This window comes from Camelus dromedarius, chromosome 27 (assembly GCF_036321535.1).
Source record: "Camelus dromedarius isolate mCamDro1 chromosome 27, mCamDro1.pat, whole genome shotgun sequence".
NCBI classification, from domain to species: Eukaryota; Metazoa; Chordata; class Mammalia; order Artiodactyla; family Camelidae; genus Camelus; species Camelus dromedarius.
In genome coordinates this window covers 8558872-8574245 of record NC_087462.1, presented here as the reverse complement: position 1 = coordinate 8574245, position 15374 = coordinate 8558872, and the positions used below count along the sequence as shown (strand labels likewise).

Sequence of the window (15374 nt, the reverse complement as noted above, 5' to 3'; positions counted from 1 at the left end):
ATAATGGTAATAATCATTTTTGGGACCCCATTCTCAAAGTGCTGTTCTCTCTTGATGCTCATAATAACCCCTCAAGTGAGGTATATGTCTTTCATTCTATAGATGAAGAAGTGTAGGCTCTGAGTTTATGTCCAAGGGTGTATAGCTAATGAATAAAGTCTGCTGGACCCCAAAGTCCATTCTCTGTTCACCAACCCAAGTGTTTGCTCAATCACTGTTCTGATATAGACATCATCTGGGTTAAGCATCCTGAGTAGCTCCAATGTTCATGATTATAGAATTTGGGAAGGGGCTTCAGAGGTCACCAGGAAGAGGGGCTTCAACCTCAGGGCCCAACACCTTTCCTGGCAAGCTCAGTGGTTTTATAATTTTTCTTAGCACACCTGCTCGGCATCTGAATTGATGCTGGAGCTAAAATCTAGCCTACTTCTTGATCTGGTCTGACCCTCTACTTAATGGTGGACCACCATCTTTTTTGTTTGCTATGTGTCTTACCTTTAGTTTTCCCAAACCATATATATGTAAATGTATAATTTTTTAAAAATTTACTCAACACTATAGACAGTTTTTTTCTTTAAACTCTAAACTTGGCCCACCTTCCAGAGTTCCATTCCTGGCAACTGGACCTGTCTATACTGATCTGCCTACTTCTAGTCTATGCATACACAGGAAACTCAAGCTCCTGTTTCACAATTGCTGCCTGAGTTGATTCTTCTGCCCTCTTTCAGCCCCCAGAGGCAGCTGGTTAAATCCCTACTCTTGCACCTGCAATATTAGTTGTTTGAACCTACAAACATCCATCATTGGGTGGATGGTCCAACCAGATCCCAACCAAGGTCGAGGGGACCTATTTGCATTGGCATTCAATGAAAAACACTCTGGATTTGCTTTCTATTTGGGGGAATTTGATTTAAGGTTTCCTGGGGAACTGACTCCTTCCCTTCTGTTGTGTCCCTTCTTACACTGCCTCATCTCTCCCTTCCCTCCTCCTGCCTCCCTGTGTTCTCTCTCCATGTGCAGTATCACGGCTACAGCAGCCAGTGTTGGGGCTGCTGGCATCCCCCAGGCAGGTCTGGTCACCATGGTCATTGTGCTCACCTCGGTCGGCCTGCCCACTGAAGACATCACGCTCATCATAGCTGTGGACTGGTTCCTGTGAGTGCCTGCAGACTCTGGTGCTATGTCTCCTTGAACCCTCTGCTTTCCCTGCGAGACTCACTACCCACGGTCTCTCATTCCAGCAAGGACAGACTTCTAGAATTTTAGAGTGAAAATGAGGCCTTGGAAAATACTACAAGCCATTGCCTTTGGATCCCAAATTCCATAGTTAACCTTGGGAAGCAGGGCAGGGAGGAGATAAGCCATGAGGGCTTTATCCATCATCCAGAAAATGCCTGTTACACCCGTTTTATATAGAAGTCAGAAAAAGATGATCCATGGAGGCAGCGTGGCTTGCAAAAGTTTTTAAAAAATTCTCAACTTTTAAAAACATATACTTTTTTTTTACATATAAAAGTCTGGACTTTTGTCCCAACATGGGAACTGTCAGGTGGTTCTGACTCCCATTCAGATGGTCTCCTGGGCTTATTTACTCACAGTGGTTTCCTTCCTCATCCAATGTACTGTTCAGCTCATGACCCCTAATTTTCTGTATCAGATGATTACATTTTTTTAAAAGAATTGCATTGCTAAGGTCAAACTTGAGCATGTCAGAGGTTGGTCCAACCAGCATTAGTTAGGAGGGGAAATGGAGGACAAAGAGAGGGAGGGACCTGTTTGGGTTTACGCGGTTGTGGATTGAACTGAAATGTGAGCCCCAACTCCCAGGCACAAGTAGTCCCCCGCTGCTTCACCCTCTTCTCTGCGGAGTTCCTCAAACTTTGACTAAAGGCAACTTCTCTCTTCCCCTTCCCTCCCCAGTGACCGACTTCGCACGATGACCAATGTGCTGGGGGACTCTATCGGAGCAGCTGTCATTGAGCATTTGTCTCAGCGGGAGCTGGAGCTGCAGGAGGCTGAGCTCACCCTCCCCAGCCTGGGGAAGCCCTACAAGTCGCTCATGGCGCAAGAGAAGGGGGCGTCCAGGGGACGAGGAGGCAACGAGAGTGCCATGTGAGGGCCCCCAGCTCTGCCGTCCAGAGGGAAGCAAAGGGGCCCGGGGAGGTGTTCCTGGGGAAGACCCACTTCCTGAGTGACTGTGCAATGAACACACATCTTTCCAGCGTGTTTGGGGAAAAATGACATAAAGGAGCAGGACTGAAAAATGTCTAAGGTGTTTGTTTCTCTCTGAGCATATGCTGAGAATTTGTGGGAGGGCTGTGAGCAAGGCAGGGGAGGAAATGTTTTCCCTGGGATTGGGGGTAAGGGAAGCTTCAGGTTCAACAAGGTGAGGGATCAGCTCACGTTCCTCAATTTCTCAAGGACTGGTGGAACTGTAGAAGGTAAAGGAAAACCACTGTTTCTCATAATAAAACCATATCCATGGCCTCTGTGTCGGGGGTCCCCAAGATCACCTTCAGGCTCGATGATATGATACAAGAACTCACAGAACTCGAAAAAGCTGTGATGCTCACATTTATGGTTTATTGCAGTGAAATGACACAGATTAAAATCAGCAAAGGCAAAAAGTGACTGGGACAGGGGCCAAGAGAGACCAGGTGTGAGCTCCCAACTGCGCTCTCCCAGTGGAACTGCATGGACAGTACTTAATTCTCCCAGCAACGATGGGTCACAACACGTATGAAGCCAACCAGGGGAGCCCACCTGAGCCTTGGTGCCCAGAGTTTTCATCAAGGTCTGTCACGTAGGCGTTGGGTACCCTCTGACCTGCATGACTCATTCTTTACTTCCCTCAGAGGTCAAACTAATACAGCACTGCCCAGGGCCCCAGGTGAACAAAAGCAGGTATTCACCATCAGCTACACTGTCAGCATAGGCCACCTGGCTTGGCTTAAGGCCCTAGGAAAACAGAAAGACTTTTTTTCTGGCAGGATAGTCCAGGGGCTCAGAGATCGTCTTTCAGGAGGCTGTCTAGGGCCAGTCCTTTCTTTGGGTTGTGCAGGCTTTGAGCACCCCTTATTCTCTGTGTGAACCCTTTGCTTCAAACACCTGATAACTGGAAATAGAGGAAGTAGCTCCCATGGGGGTGAGTATTTGGGACTTGTAGCACCAGCTTTTGACGTTTTAGACCAATTGACTTGGACATCCCCGTGCTGGCCTCAGGGGGCTCTGTCTCCTTACTATATAAGGGTGGACCTTGGCCTCTTAGCATTATTTTCTTGCAGCCTAATGAACCAGGTGGGACATTATATGAGACCTTGCAAAAGGTCTGGGGAAAACACAAGTTAAGTGAACAGAGAGTAACATGATTCTAGTTGCCATGTGTATAACTCAACTTCATGACTCTTTTGTTCAGGAAACATGACATTAACTTTTTCTAAATCATATTAGGCTTCACTTGAGCATCCACCTCTCCCAAAGAAGGGAGGTAAATTCAGGCATGATTCACCTCATGTTTTAAGAAATTTGTGTCATTCCTGAAGACAACTGAGAAAATACCAGGTTCTATTCATGACATTAAAATGACTGATTACAAAGTGGAAAAGGGAACTCAAGATATAACCTGAAGGAAAATAGAGAGGGCAGTGAAGACCCAAGGAAAGTTATGCTTTAAAAACATGAATATTAGGAAAGATAAAAATATTAAATGAAGGAAATGGTCCTCAGTATTGTGCACCTAGTTACTCATGAGAGTCCTGCAAAGGTCCCAGCACTGAGAGGAGCTGCCCTGTTGAGGAGCCTCCCCAGGGCCCCCTTCATGTCCCTGTTCCTCAAACTGTAGATGAAGGGGTTCAGCATGGGAGTGACCATGGTGTACATTGCCGAGGCCACCAGCCTTGTCCTAGGAGATGAAGTGGCTGCAGAACTGAGGTAGACCCCAAGGCCTGTGCCATAGAACAAGGAAACCACCGAGAGGTGAGACCCACAGGTGGAAAAGGCTTTGTACTTGCCCCTGGCTGATGAAATTCTCAGGATAGAGGAGAAAATCAGAGAATAAGAAAACAGGATCCCAGAGAGGGGAAGAACACCTATGACAACAGTCACAAAATACTCCACTATGTTACTGATGAGGGTGTCCGAACAGGCGAGCTTCAGGACTTCAGGAAGATCACAAAAAAAGTGTGGGATATTCATGCTTCTGCAGAAAGACAGCCTCAAAAGGGTCAAGGTATCAAGCAGGGAGACCATGATGCTGAGGCACCAGGACCCCAGAGCCAGCAGCCTACAGAGCTGGGGGTTCATGATGACCATGTAGTGCAGGGGATGACAGATGGCCACGAAGCGGTCATAGGCCATCACAGTCAGGAATAAATTGTCCAGACATCCAAACACAATGAAAAAATATGTCTGGCTGAGGCAGCCTGCATAGGTGATAACTTTGCTCTGGGTCTGTATATTCACCAGCATCTTTGGGATGGTGGTGGAAGTGAAACAAAAGTCAGCAAAGGAAAGGTTGGAGAGAAAGAAGTACATCGGAGTGTGGAGGTGGGAGTCTGAGATGATGGCCAAGATGATGAGCAGGTTCCCAGTTAACGTGATCAGGTACATGGACAGAAACAGCCCAAAGAGGAGAGGCTGCAGGTCTGGCTCCTCTGTGAATCCCAGGAGGAGAAAGTTTCTGATTCCTGTTTGGTTTCTGCTTTCCATAAGGCTGCTGGGTTTGCCCAGAAAGAGGGAAAAAGCAATACAAAATTCACTCCAAGTAAGTATTCCCCAGTGACAGAAATATCCTGAATCCAAGCCCAGGGACTTCATGAGTCGTATATTTTGGCTTTCTTGGATGACAAATTGTGGTTATTGTTGCTGTCTGGAAACATTTTCTCTAAATTCAGTAGTTCTCAGATTGTGGTCCCTGACCAGCACCATCAGCATCCCCTGGGAATCTGCTAGAAATGAACATCTTTAGGCTCATCTGACCTACTGAGTCAAATACTCTGGGCGTGAAGCAAGCACCCTGTGGTTTAATAAGCCCACCTGTGAATTCTCTCTCTCTCTCACACACACACACGTTTGAGGAGCACTGCTGTAGTGCTTGCCTGCATCCCTAAGCAATCATCCCTTTCCCAGCATCCTGGATAATTGCTCTTGTAATTTCTGTTCAGTGCTTGTGGGAATGAGGAATTCCCTAACTCTAGGCAGATCTCCCAATCATTAAGAGGTTCTTTCATCATGCTGCCTTTCTGTTATTGCTATATCTTAAACCTCTGGACTTTGGGTGAATCTTCTGCTAAAAAAACCCAATATTATTATTAATCATCATTAACATTTCATTTATATCATCAATGTCCCTATATAAATTCAGTCAAAATTGAATTTCTAAAGATAGCATCCTAGTGTTTCTAAATACCGAGTTTTCCTTCACATACATTAATCTTTTTTTTAGCTTTATTGAAGTATAATCAACTTACCAAAAATTGCATATATTTGATATATATATCTTGATAAATTTGGACATATGCATTCACCTCTGATACCATCACCACAATCAAGGTATAAACATACCACTTCCAGATATTTCCTGGTATTCTTTTGTGTGTGTTTTTTTGTGTAGTAAGAATACTTACAATCTATCCTCCGAATATATTTTAAAGGGTACAACACAGTATTATTAACTATATGTAGTATGTTGTGCATCAGATCTCTAGAACTTATTCATCTTGTATAACAGGAACTTTATACCCATTGACTAAGAATTCCCTATTTCCCCTCCCCACCAGCCACTGGCAAGCAACATTCTGTTCTCTATTTCTGTGCATTGATTATTTTAGATACCTTGTGTAAGTGGAATTATACAGTGTTTGTCCTTCTGTGTTGGGCTTGTGTGCACTTTCTAGATTTTCTTGTTAATTTTAAGATTTTCTCTAATATTTATATATCGTCTCCAAATAATACTAATTTACAACACCTGTTTATCTTTAGCTTTTATTGTGTTGGTATGAAATTCCACAACACTGTTCAAACTTATGTTAAGAGTTGGAATTCGTATCATTCTTCCTTTCTTTCAAGAGAATAATTCTAGCATTTTATAAATGAATATGATGTTTATCAGAATTTAGGGTATAATCTGCATATAGCTTTATCAATTTAACTTGCATTTTAAAAATTCCTAGATACTGCGGCCAGATCAGATTATGTACAAAAGTCATCCAGAAAGTCCAATTTCAAACCTCCCAGGTAACAATAATCTTGGAGTTTGATTTTGATATGGTCATTTATGCCTTGTATTAAAGATACATAAAAAATCTTTTCAGAGAACACATATGTGTGTATATGTATCTACATTCTTTCTCTAAACCTGTATTTTAAGATATATGTGCATGTATCTTGATACATGAGAGAGAAAAGGGGGTGGAGGGAGAGAGAATGAATGAGAATGAGACTAAGAATGGAGAAATGGACAGAAAAGGAATAAAGACTTAATAATCTTAATGGTCCCTGGGAGAATGTGGTAAAGAAAAGCTTCTTTGGTTTTGGTGACATTTCATGTGCTGTTATATTCCTTGATTTCCAGGGAAAATAATGAAGTAAAAATAAATTTATCCAAAAGTTAAAGTAGCAATATCTTTATAGTCTGAACTACATACAAATTGTACAGCCCAAGAGGGAAACAAGCAAAGGGAATAAACCAACGCGTCACAAAAGGATGTGTATAAAGTACAACGGGTATGAATTGAATGTTGGTCATTTTTAATATCAGGCAGCAAAGCTTGTTTTTCCTGTGCCTTTTTTGTATTTATTTTACGAATTGGTTTTTATATGATCTGATAGGAGACGAGGCAAGCCTCGATCTCCCTTTTCATATGTGACATATTCTCTTGGTTATTCTTGGGATTGGATTGCTTTTCTGGTGTGTTCTATGAGCACACTTTGGCCCTAGCTCTGGTCTTTGCCCAACATCAGTGACCTCCACAGTCCATACCCATAAACCTACACATGTCGTGACGGTTCCAGCCTTTTCACTGAGTAACTTTCTTCACATCAGGTATCTGAGAATATTGTATTATACACACAATTCTTTCATCGTGCTCTGTCTTCTCAATTTTAATGCTAGATCCAAATATGCATAGACTTCACCTGTTTTGTTATCTTTGTATTTTAACCGAGTGTGTGAATATATGTGCACCTGTGCAAAAATAAATTTAAGAAAAATGAAAAGTTAGGAAATGAGAGGAATGACAAGGAGAATGAAACCAGGTTAAACAGTATGGTTCAAAACTGCTGTAAGCAGATTTGAAAGGAGTTTTGAAAGTTATCTGAGCAAGAGTTAAAATAGTAATAATTTTATGATATCAATGTGGATTAATTAAATTGACAATGACTTAGATGTAAAATAATATATAATATTACTAGGATATCTGGCATGTAGCACATGCTCACTGAGTATTGTTGAATGAATTAGGACTTAGGTCTCATTATATATGGTCATTTAATATATAACAAGATTGTATTTCAATTTATTTGGAAAGATTGAGTTATTGATAGAAGTTGGCATAAATGTTTATATTGCAAAAAATGACACTCCTTCCCTCACTCAAATATTTTACAAAAAATTAAAGCTTACCACCTCAGTGTGAGAGTAACCAACACATTTTATATGAACATCTTGAAATCTACATATAAAAATCTATGAGAGGGCAAAAGTATCTTAAATAAGGTAAAAAACTCAGAAGTAAGAAAGTAGACATTTTTAACTAAATAAAATTTTAAAATTTTATGCCCAAAATGTGCCCCAAAGTCAATTAAAAATAATCATTTGTAAGAATTATTTGAAAGACTGATAATGTAGAAAAATGGGCATATAATATATGGTATATAATAGTAATAAGGAAATCAAAATGGTTACCAAATATATAACCTTTGCTCTCAGTATATAGTTTAAGAAAACAGCAAGAAAACTCTTTCATATCATTGTCCTGGGTCCCCTGGAAAATCTTAAAGATCTGCCATATTTTAATGTGAGAATTTTGATCTAGTGGCAAAGGCTCACTCTGATTTTTCTGGCAGAAATGTGAAGTGCTACAACAATTTGGGAAAAATCTGAAGACAGCTATAAATATCCAAAATACAGATATTCTTTAACTAAGGAGTCTTCAGTATTGGTAACTGACATTCTGAGCCAAATAATTTGTTTGTGGTGTGGTGTGTCCTCTGCATTGTAGGATGTTTCCAGCGTACTTGACCTCTACTGAGCCATTTGCATGTGACAGCCAAGAAAGGCTCTGGACATTGTCCAATGTACCCTGGGGACAAAATCAGCCACTGTTAGAGCTAGAGTTTGAACTTCACTACCTTAACATATTTTTGGAGCATTTATATAATAGTGACCAATGATAGAGGATATGAAAAACCATCAAAGTGAGAGCAGCAGAAGCACACCGTGACATGTTATACAGCCGTAAACATAATGAGTCATCATTATACTAGTGACTGGAGGCAAGTCTGCGAGGAATTATTGAGTAAGAGGGATAACAGGAGAAAATGTAGGGAAAACGATGCATTTACAATGTGGATAGGATCCTATTCTTGTACTTGTATAAAAGTGTATGGGTTTTATATGTGTACATGCTATAGAAAGAGACTTTTAAAAGAAACTAAGATCTTATGGGGAAAAAATGTCAGTGAGAATGAACCTAGGTTAAGTAGAGTGGTTTCAAAACAACTATAGGTAACAAAATTGAATGAAAATCTACAGGTAAGTTATATGAAGATATGGAAAAGTAATTTTTAAATGACATCCACATGGGCCACTATTACTAAATTGCCAAAAACTTGGAAATAGAAGGATATTACAGCGGACTTTTAAGATGTAGGGAAAAAGCAGTATCTAAGTTATAATTTCATCTTATGTGAAGATTTGTGGACTTCAATGTGCTTAAGGTAGATAAGGGTGATCTTTAGTCAATGGTAAAGAAAGATGCCTTCTAAATGATGGCCAAATATGATGCAAGTTTTCAAAATAGACCTAATCACAATGGCCAAAAAGGACAATAAGGAATAACAGAGATGTAAAAACTTGCTGGGAAACGTAAAGGGTGACTTTTTTTTTAGCACTAAAGATGCAGAACTTTCACAATCATTTTTGTTTAAAACAATGATTTGTAGGTGAAGAATATTAACTCTTCAAAAAATATAGAAAAGCAATGGAGAGTGCACAATATGATTGATAGATTTGACCACACAAAATTTATATACCCTCAAAATTCCCCTCAAATACATTTATGCATACATACAAGAAGAACTAAATGGCAAATAGGCAGTTTGTGAAAATAACTCCAATTCTTTGATCAAAAGATTGCACTAAAAAACAGGAGTAAAAATTCTCAGATCCTAATGCACAAAATCAAGGACTCACCCAGATAATTTGGGATAGAGAAAGTCAATGGCTATCAAATCTATATGCATATTCAGCCCCACATATTGAAATAATTGCAAGGTAAGCTCATTAGCATACCCCTTTTCACATCTTAAAAGTTTTAAAATTTATTTCACTGTGAAATATATGTCTCCTATGCTGAAATATATACACTACCTTTGCAGGGATGTATTTGCAGCATTCTTTGATGTGGCTGTTTCTCAACAATATGGAGTCATGGTCAAATATGCCCAGCCTTAAAAGATGGAAAGAAATACCTTCACTGCATTTTATAATCCTCCATAGCTAATACCTTATTTCTCTACTTCAGTTAATTAATAAGATACTTGGACATATGTTCTACTTTTACTGGAAGCACTTCATGCCTCTCCTTCCTTTTTTAATTGACCTAATTTCTTACCATTTAATTGGCATCACTGAATATTGCCTTGCTTTGTTCAGTGTTCACTTCTCCTTTAGCATCTAAAAAATACATTGATATTTCAATCAAGCAAGCAGGCTCTGGGCTCTGGGTTAGGCTGAGTTGGTTCTCAGGTGACCTCTGGTAAACATTCTTGGGTTTCATTCTCTCTGACCTTTAACTGCAGTGTCTTTTAGGCTCGTGGACTCCTGCATGGGAAGCCTGAGATGAAGGTCTTTGTGTGGATACTCGAATCCCTTCCTGGTTGGTTGATGATGGAGACTGGAGCTCTGTCCCTAGACAAGACAGAAGGAAGGGGTCAGGAATTGGTCCTTTAGTCAGACTTAGGACTCCCAAAGCAACAAACCTGTCTTGTCCATGCCAAGGATCAGGGACTGCAGCACAGGGGATATTTACAGCTATGCCTGCTTATTAGGCACATTTCCTTCATATTACAATTACCTATAATTTTTTGATTTCCCTGTGGGACTTGGTCTAGATAGAAAGGATTTTTTTTTCCCCTGCTGATTCTCTGTTCTCAGGAGATTAGGTTATAAGCCAGGAGAACTCAAGTTTTATTAATCCTTCTCCATTAACTCTCTTGCTTTCCAGAGGTCTAAATTCCCAGCACCTTATTTCAACCCTGAATTTAAATTTTCTCCAACATGAGACTGAGGCAATTGTCTTGAATAAGTTCCTTGGGTCTTCAAAGCATTGACCTGTGGTGAGGACACAGTCCATGATACCCTTAGAAAATTATTATTCCCCTCTTTATAAGAGAGACAACTTTACTTTACATTAAAATGTAAAACTAAAGACTCATGAGAAGTCCTGCAGTCATCAGAACAATTCCGCATCCTACAATCCCATTTAAGAAGAAAGATATTATATTAAACAATTTTATTCCAAGAAAGTTTGTATGCAGCAGTCATTACTGAACCAAACTTGCGTCTGCTCACCTGTGTGCAGTAAAGCTAATCTAATGACATTGGCTGGGGGTGAAGGAAAGTACAGTGTTTATCGCAAGGTGCCCATCTTGGGGCCGAGCAAGGAGAATGGGCAGCTCACGCACAGAAGATCTGAACTCCCCAAAGGCTCTCAGGGAAGGGTTTTTAAAAGACAGAATGAGGGAGAAGGTGGAAGGATGTGTAGTCAGCTCCTGTAGGATTATTCTAGTTATTTGGAAGTTTTGGGAATCTCTGTCATCAATCTTCTGGTTTCAGCTAGTGTAGGGTCTATGTGCTCGGGGTCAGCATGTAGCTCATATTTTCTATCTGGTTGGGGTTTTAGTATTGGCAAAACAACTCAAAGATATGGTTCAAAATATTATCTATAGCCCCTGAGGAGGAACTAAAGGTCCTTGACTTTGTTTTATGGCTACACTGCTATTATTAGGCCCTGCTCTACTGCTTTCTTTGTTTCTGATTTTCTCATTTTTCTGTTTAATTAAATGTGCTCCTTGGAACTCAGGGAAGTCCTAGACGTTAAAGCTTTTCTAAACAAGAGGCAGGGGCATAGGGCGAGGTGGTGTCTGTCCCTGGGAAGGCCCCACAAGGTCCTGCTTGGTTTCACAATAACTAATACAATAATCAAATTGGACAAAAGTGATGGCAGTTGTAACAATGTGATTCTGCTTGTTCCAGGCATTTGTTCTGATACTTTTACTCAGTATTATTCAAGTTTATTTCCTATAACTGTGTGAAAAAGTAACTACATTGAGGTCTCTTTGAGGTCACATGGAGAGGTTGGAAGGACATGGGTGTTTGCACAACACCTGTGACCCTGAATCACATACCTGAACAGGAATCTAAGCTTTCCAGTGAGTCATCATTTGATTATGAGGATGATACTGGTATTGTTAATTCTCTGCCCTATTAGTGGTTGTGACAAAATTTTGAAGAGTGGGAGAGATTTCTTTTAGAGAAATAAAAGGATTATATTTTGTAGAGGCATTGGAATTTTCCAACAGAAACAAGAAAATAATTTAATAAAAAGGCAAAACACGCCTTCAGTCCTTTAGCTCAATGAATACACCTTGCAAATGGACACTGATATTCCATATTTCAATGAGTAGATGAACAACTAAAATGAAATATTTTACATAGTAATAAATGTATGATTTAATATTTTGCTTCACCATACTTAAGGTCAACTCTATTCTAAGACCATATTATATCTATCTATTTTTGCATATGTTTTTCTGTGTAGAGTCCACTTGGAGGCAAGTATTTTATTTTATTTTTTAAATTTTATTTTATTGAGTTATAGTCAGTTTACAATGTGGTGTTAATTTTCAGTGTAGAGCACAATTTTCCAGTCATACATGAACATACATATATTCATTGTTGCATTCTTTTTCACCATGAGCTACCACAAGATCTTGTATATATTTCCCTGTGCTATACAGTATAATCTTATTTACCTATTCTATATATACATATTTCGAACTCCCAGTCTCCCTTCTCACCCCTCTCCCGACTGGCAGCCACGAGTTTGTATTCTATGTCTATGAGTCTGTTTCTGTTTTATATTTATGTTCATTTGTCTTTTTCTTTTCTTTTTAGATTCCACATATGAACAATCTCATATGATATTTTTCTTTCTCTTTCTGGCTTACTTCACTTAGAATGACATTCTCCAGGGACATCCATGTTGCTGCAATTGGCGTATGGTGTCATTTTTATGGCTGAATAGTATTCCATTGTATAAATATACCACATCTTCTTTAGCCAGGAGAGACATGTATTTTATTATCAATTTTTGCAAGTGACTATGGTAGACAGAGTGAATGCAAACTATATAGAAGTATAAAATCCTAATGAGTAGAAAAATGTCCCATAATTAGTGACAACAACCAGTATGTTAAAGTTTGGATTATCAGGAAGAGTAATTAAGGTAGTGATATGGAATGGAATGATGTTTACAAAAGTGAAAAACAGGGGTCTCAGATTTTCCTCTCTTATAAACTTATAAATAGTTCTATTTGCCAAGAGGAGTTTTCTCCCATAGAAGTATTAAAACTCATGATTATTCTTTTCATCAAATAAAATTTTAAAAACTCAGTATATTTCATTTGAGAAGAAATTATTATTCAGAGATCCATGTAATTTCTTGAGATGAATGGGAATTTCCAAATAGTTCACATCCAAGGTTGGAAATACAATCAGGAGAATAGAAAAATTAATAAGGGAAAAAAAACTTGGATATCAGAGATATTCCAAAATATAAAAGTGAGTTACATAAATTGGATAAAGTCAAAGTTGAAATAGAAATTCCAAGAGAAATAGAAAAAGCATGGTCTACTTCCACAGTTTGATCAAAGATTGGCAACATTTTGCTCAGGCTTTGAGCTCTGCTTTCACGTATACTTCTTAAACCTTAGGATAATAGGCTTATTTATAGTTTCCTTTTGAAAGAGTATTTTTAGACCCCTCTTTAAGTCTTTATTTCTCAGACTGTAAATGAAGGGGTTCAGCATGGGGGTGACCACTGTGTACATCACCGAGGCTGTTGCACTCGAGTGTGAGCTGTGGGGAGCAGCAGAGCTAAGGTACACTCCTAAGCCTGTACAATAAAATAAGGAGACAACGGAGAGGTGAGATGCACAGGTGGAAAATGCTTTATACTTCCTGTGTGATGATGTGATTCCACGTATGGAGGAAACTATCTTAGAGTAAGAGTAAATAATACCAGTGAGGGAACCACCAGCCATCAACACAGCTACAAAATACATCACCATGTTATTGAGAAAGGTGTCAGAATTGGCAAGTTGGATCATCTGATTGAGTTCACAGAAGAAGTGGGGGATTTCTAAGGCTGTACAGAAGGACAGTCGCAACATCATTAAGCTTTCTAACAAGGAATGCAGGACACATATGATCCAGGATGCTAGCACCAGCAGTCCACAGAGCCGGGGGTTCATGATGACCATGTAGTGCAGGGGGTGACAGATGGCCACAAACCGGTCATAGGCCATCACGGTCAGGAGGAAGATGTCTAATCCTATAAAGAGTGTAAAAAAATGCATCTGGATGATGCAGCCTTCATAGGTGATGACTTTGCTCTGGGTCTGGATGTTCCACAGCATCTTTGGGATGGTGGTGGAGGTGAAACAGATGTCTACAAAGGACAGGTTGGAGAGGAAGAAGTACATGGGGGTGTGGAGGTGGGAGTCTGAGATGACGGCCAGGATGATGAGCAGGTTTCCAAACACTGTGATCAGGTACATGGAGAGGAAAAGCCCAAACATGAGGGGCTGCAGTTCTGGCTCCTCTGAAAATCCCAGAAGAAGAAATTCTGAAACTGCTGTTATGTTCCTTGGTGTCATGTGGTGGAAGTGACTACTAGAAAAGGGGAATATATGATTAATTGTCACACAAATGGGCATTACTCACATTGTTGAAATGTTGCCATTTATATTTCCCATTAAGAAATTAATTTCAATATTTTGTTTGTGGATTTGGTCCCCTTTTTAAAATCTTCTATGTTATCTCTAGTTAGCAGACATATCCCGCTCTCCTTTTCCCCCCAGATGTCATGTATTCACAGTTCTGATAAGAAACTCTTTCATGCACTTGAGGAATACAAATTGAATTGAGAAAATGCTCCAGGCACTTACTATGCAGGGAGTGCAGGGTGCTGAAAAACCAAAGCTCCCAAAATCTGGTTATGGAGACAGAATAAAAGTAAGTAAAAATTATTTAGCATGTCAGATGGTGACAGTGTTATGAAGACAAAAAAAGGAGGTATAAAGGAGAGAGTGAAAAGGGAGTTCTATTTTTTTTAATGCATGTTCAGGTGAGACCTGTGAACAAGGGGATATTTGAACAAAGACCTCAAGGAAGATAGAACCAGTGCATGAACAAACCTGGTAAAGTGTGCCTGGGCAAGGAAACAGACAGTGCAAAGAAATGCCCTGAAGAAGGTGTTTAAGATGTTCTAGTCCCAAAAGGGGGCCACCCCGGTGAAGGAAATGAACAGGAGGGAGAGTGAGAAGTGATGGTGGCAGAGAATGTTGAGGAATGAGGTAGCCTCCCCGCTGCTGCTGAAACTTCAATTCACAAGGGGTCCCTTGTCCATATTTTGTATCTTCTGCATTTTAGGAAATCCAATATAAAAAACTATATGAAACAAAATTGAAGGAAAATGCAATATAATAATTATAATTTAATAATATCACTAAATCAATTTTAAATTACAAAAGACTTGGAAATAAAATAATTGACAGCAAGTTTTAAAAAATGTAAGATAGAAGCACTAAGTTATAAACTTCCTCTTACATAGAAATATATGGATTCAAATATGCATATGAAAAATAATTTAGTCAAATGTAAAGAAGAATGCCTTCCAAATGGAAACTGAACACAATGCAACTTTTTGAAACAGACCTAATCACAGAAGAATGAAAGGACAATAAGAATTCAGATGTGGAAAGTAGTTGCAATTATGTATAAAGCATGATTTATGAGCACCAAATATGTAGAAGTGTATTCATTTTCATTTTTGTTTAAGGCAAAGATTCGCAAGTAAAAAAAAAAAAAT

The 15374-nt window shown here is 39.4% G+C and overlaps 3 protein-coding genes across 3 annotated transcripts; 1 reads left to right on the top strand and 2 right to left on the bottom strand.

Moving 5' to 3' along the window:
* Positions 1 to 1020: 1020 nt before the first annotated feature.
* Positions 1021 to 2428, top strand: SLC1A6 (solute carrier family 1 member 6; the record flags this gene model as incomplete). The annotated part of the gene is given in 2 exon segments (XM_064479586.1): positions 1021 to 1155; positions 1921 to 2428. Coding segments are annotated over 2 exon segments (331 nt in total), but the record flags the coding sequence as incomplete, so codon positions are not given.
* Positions 2429 to 3744: 1316 nt separating this feature from the next.
* Positions 3745 to 4722, bottom strand: LOC105105161 (olfactory receptor 7C2). The gene has a single exon (XM_031437472.2). The coding sequence runs from the start codon at positions 4705 to 4707 to the stop codon at positions 3745 to 3747; it is 963 nt and encodes a 320-aa protein (XP_031293332.2). The 5' UTR covers positions 4708 to 4722.
* An 8469-nt stretch (positions 4723 to 13191) lies between these two features.
* Positions 13192 to 14353, bottom strand: LOC116148527 (olfactory receptor 7A17-like). Its single transcript, XM_031438239.2, has 2 exons — positions 13714 to 14353; positions 13192 to 13428 (listed from the first exon to the last, which is right to left on the bottom strand). The coding sequence occupies exons 1-2, from the start codon at positions 14218 to 14220 to the stop codon at positions 13192 to 13194; spliced, it is 744 nt and encodes a 247-aa protein (XP_031294099.2). The 5' UTR covers positions 14221 to 14353.
* Between the last annotated feature and the right edge of the window lie 1021 nt (positions 14354 to 15374).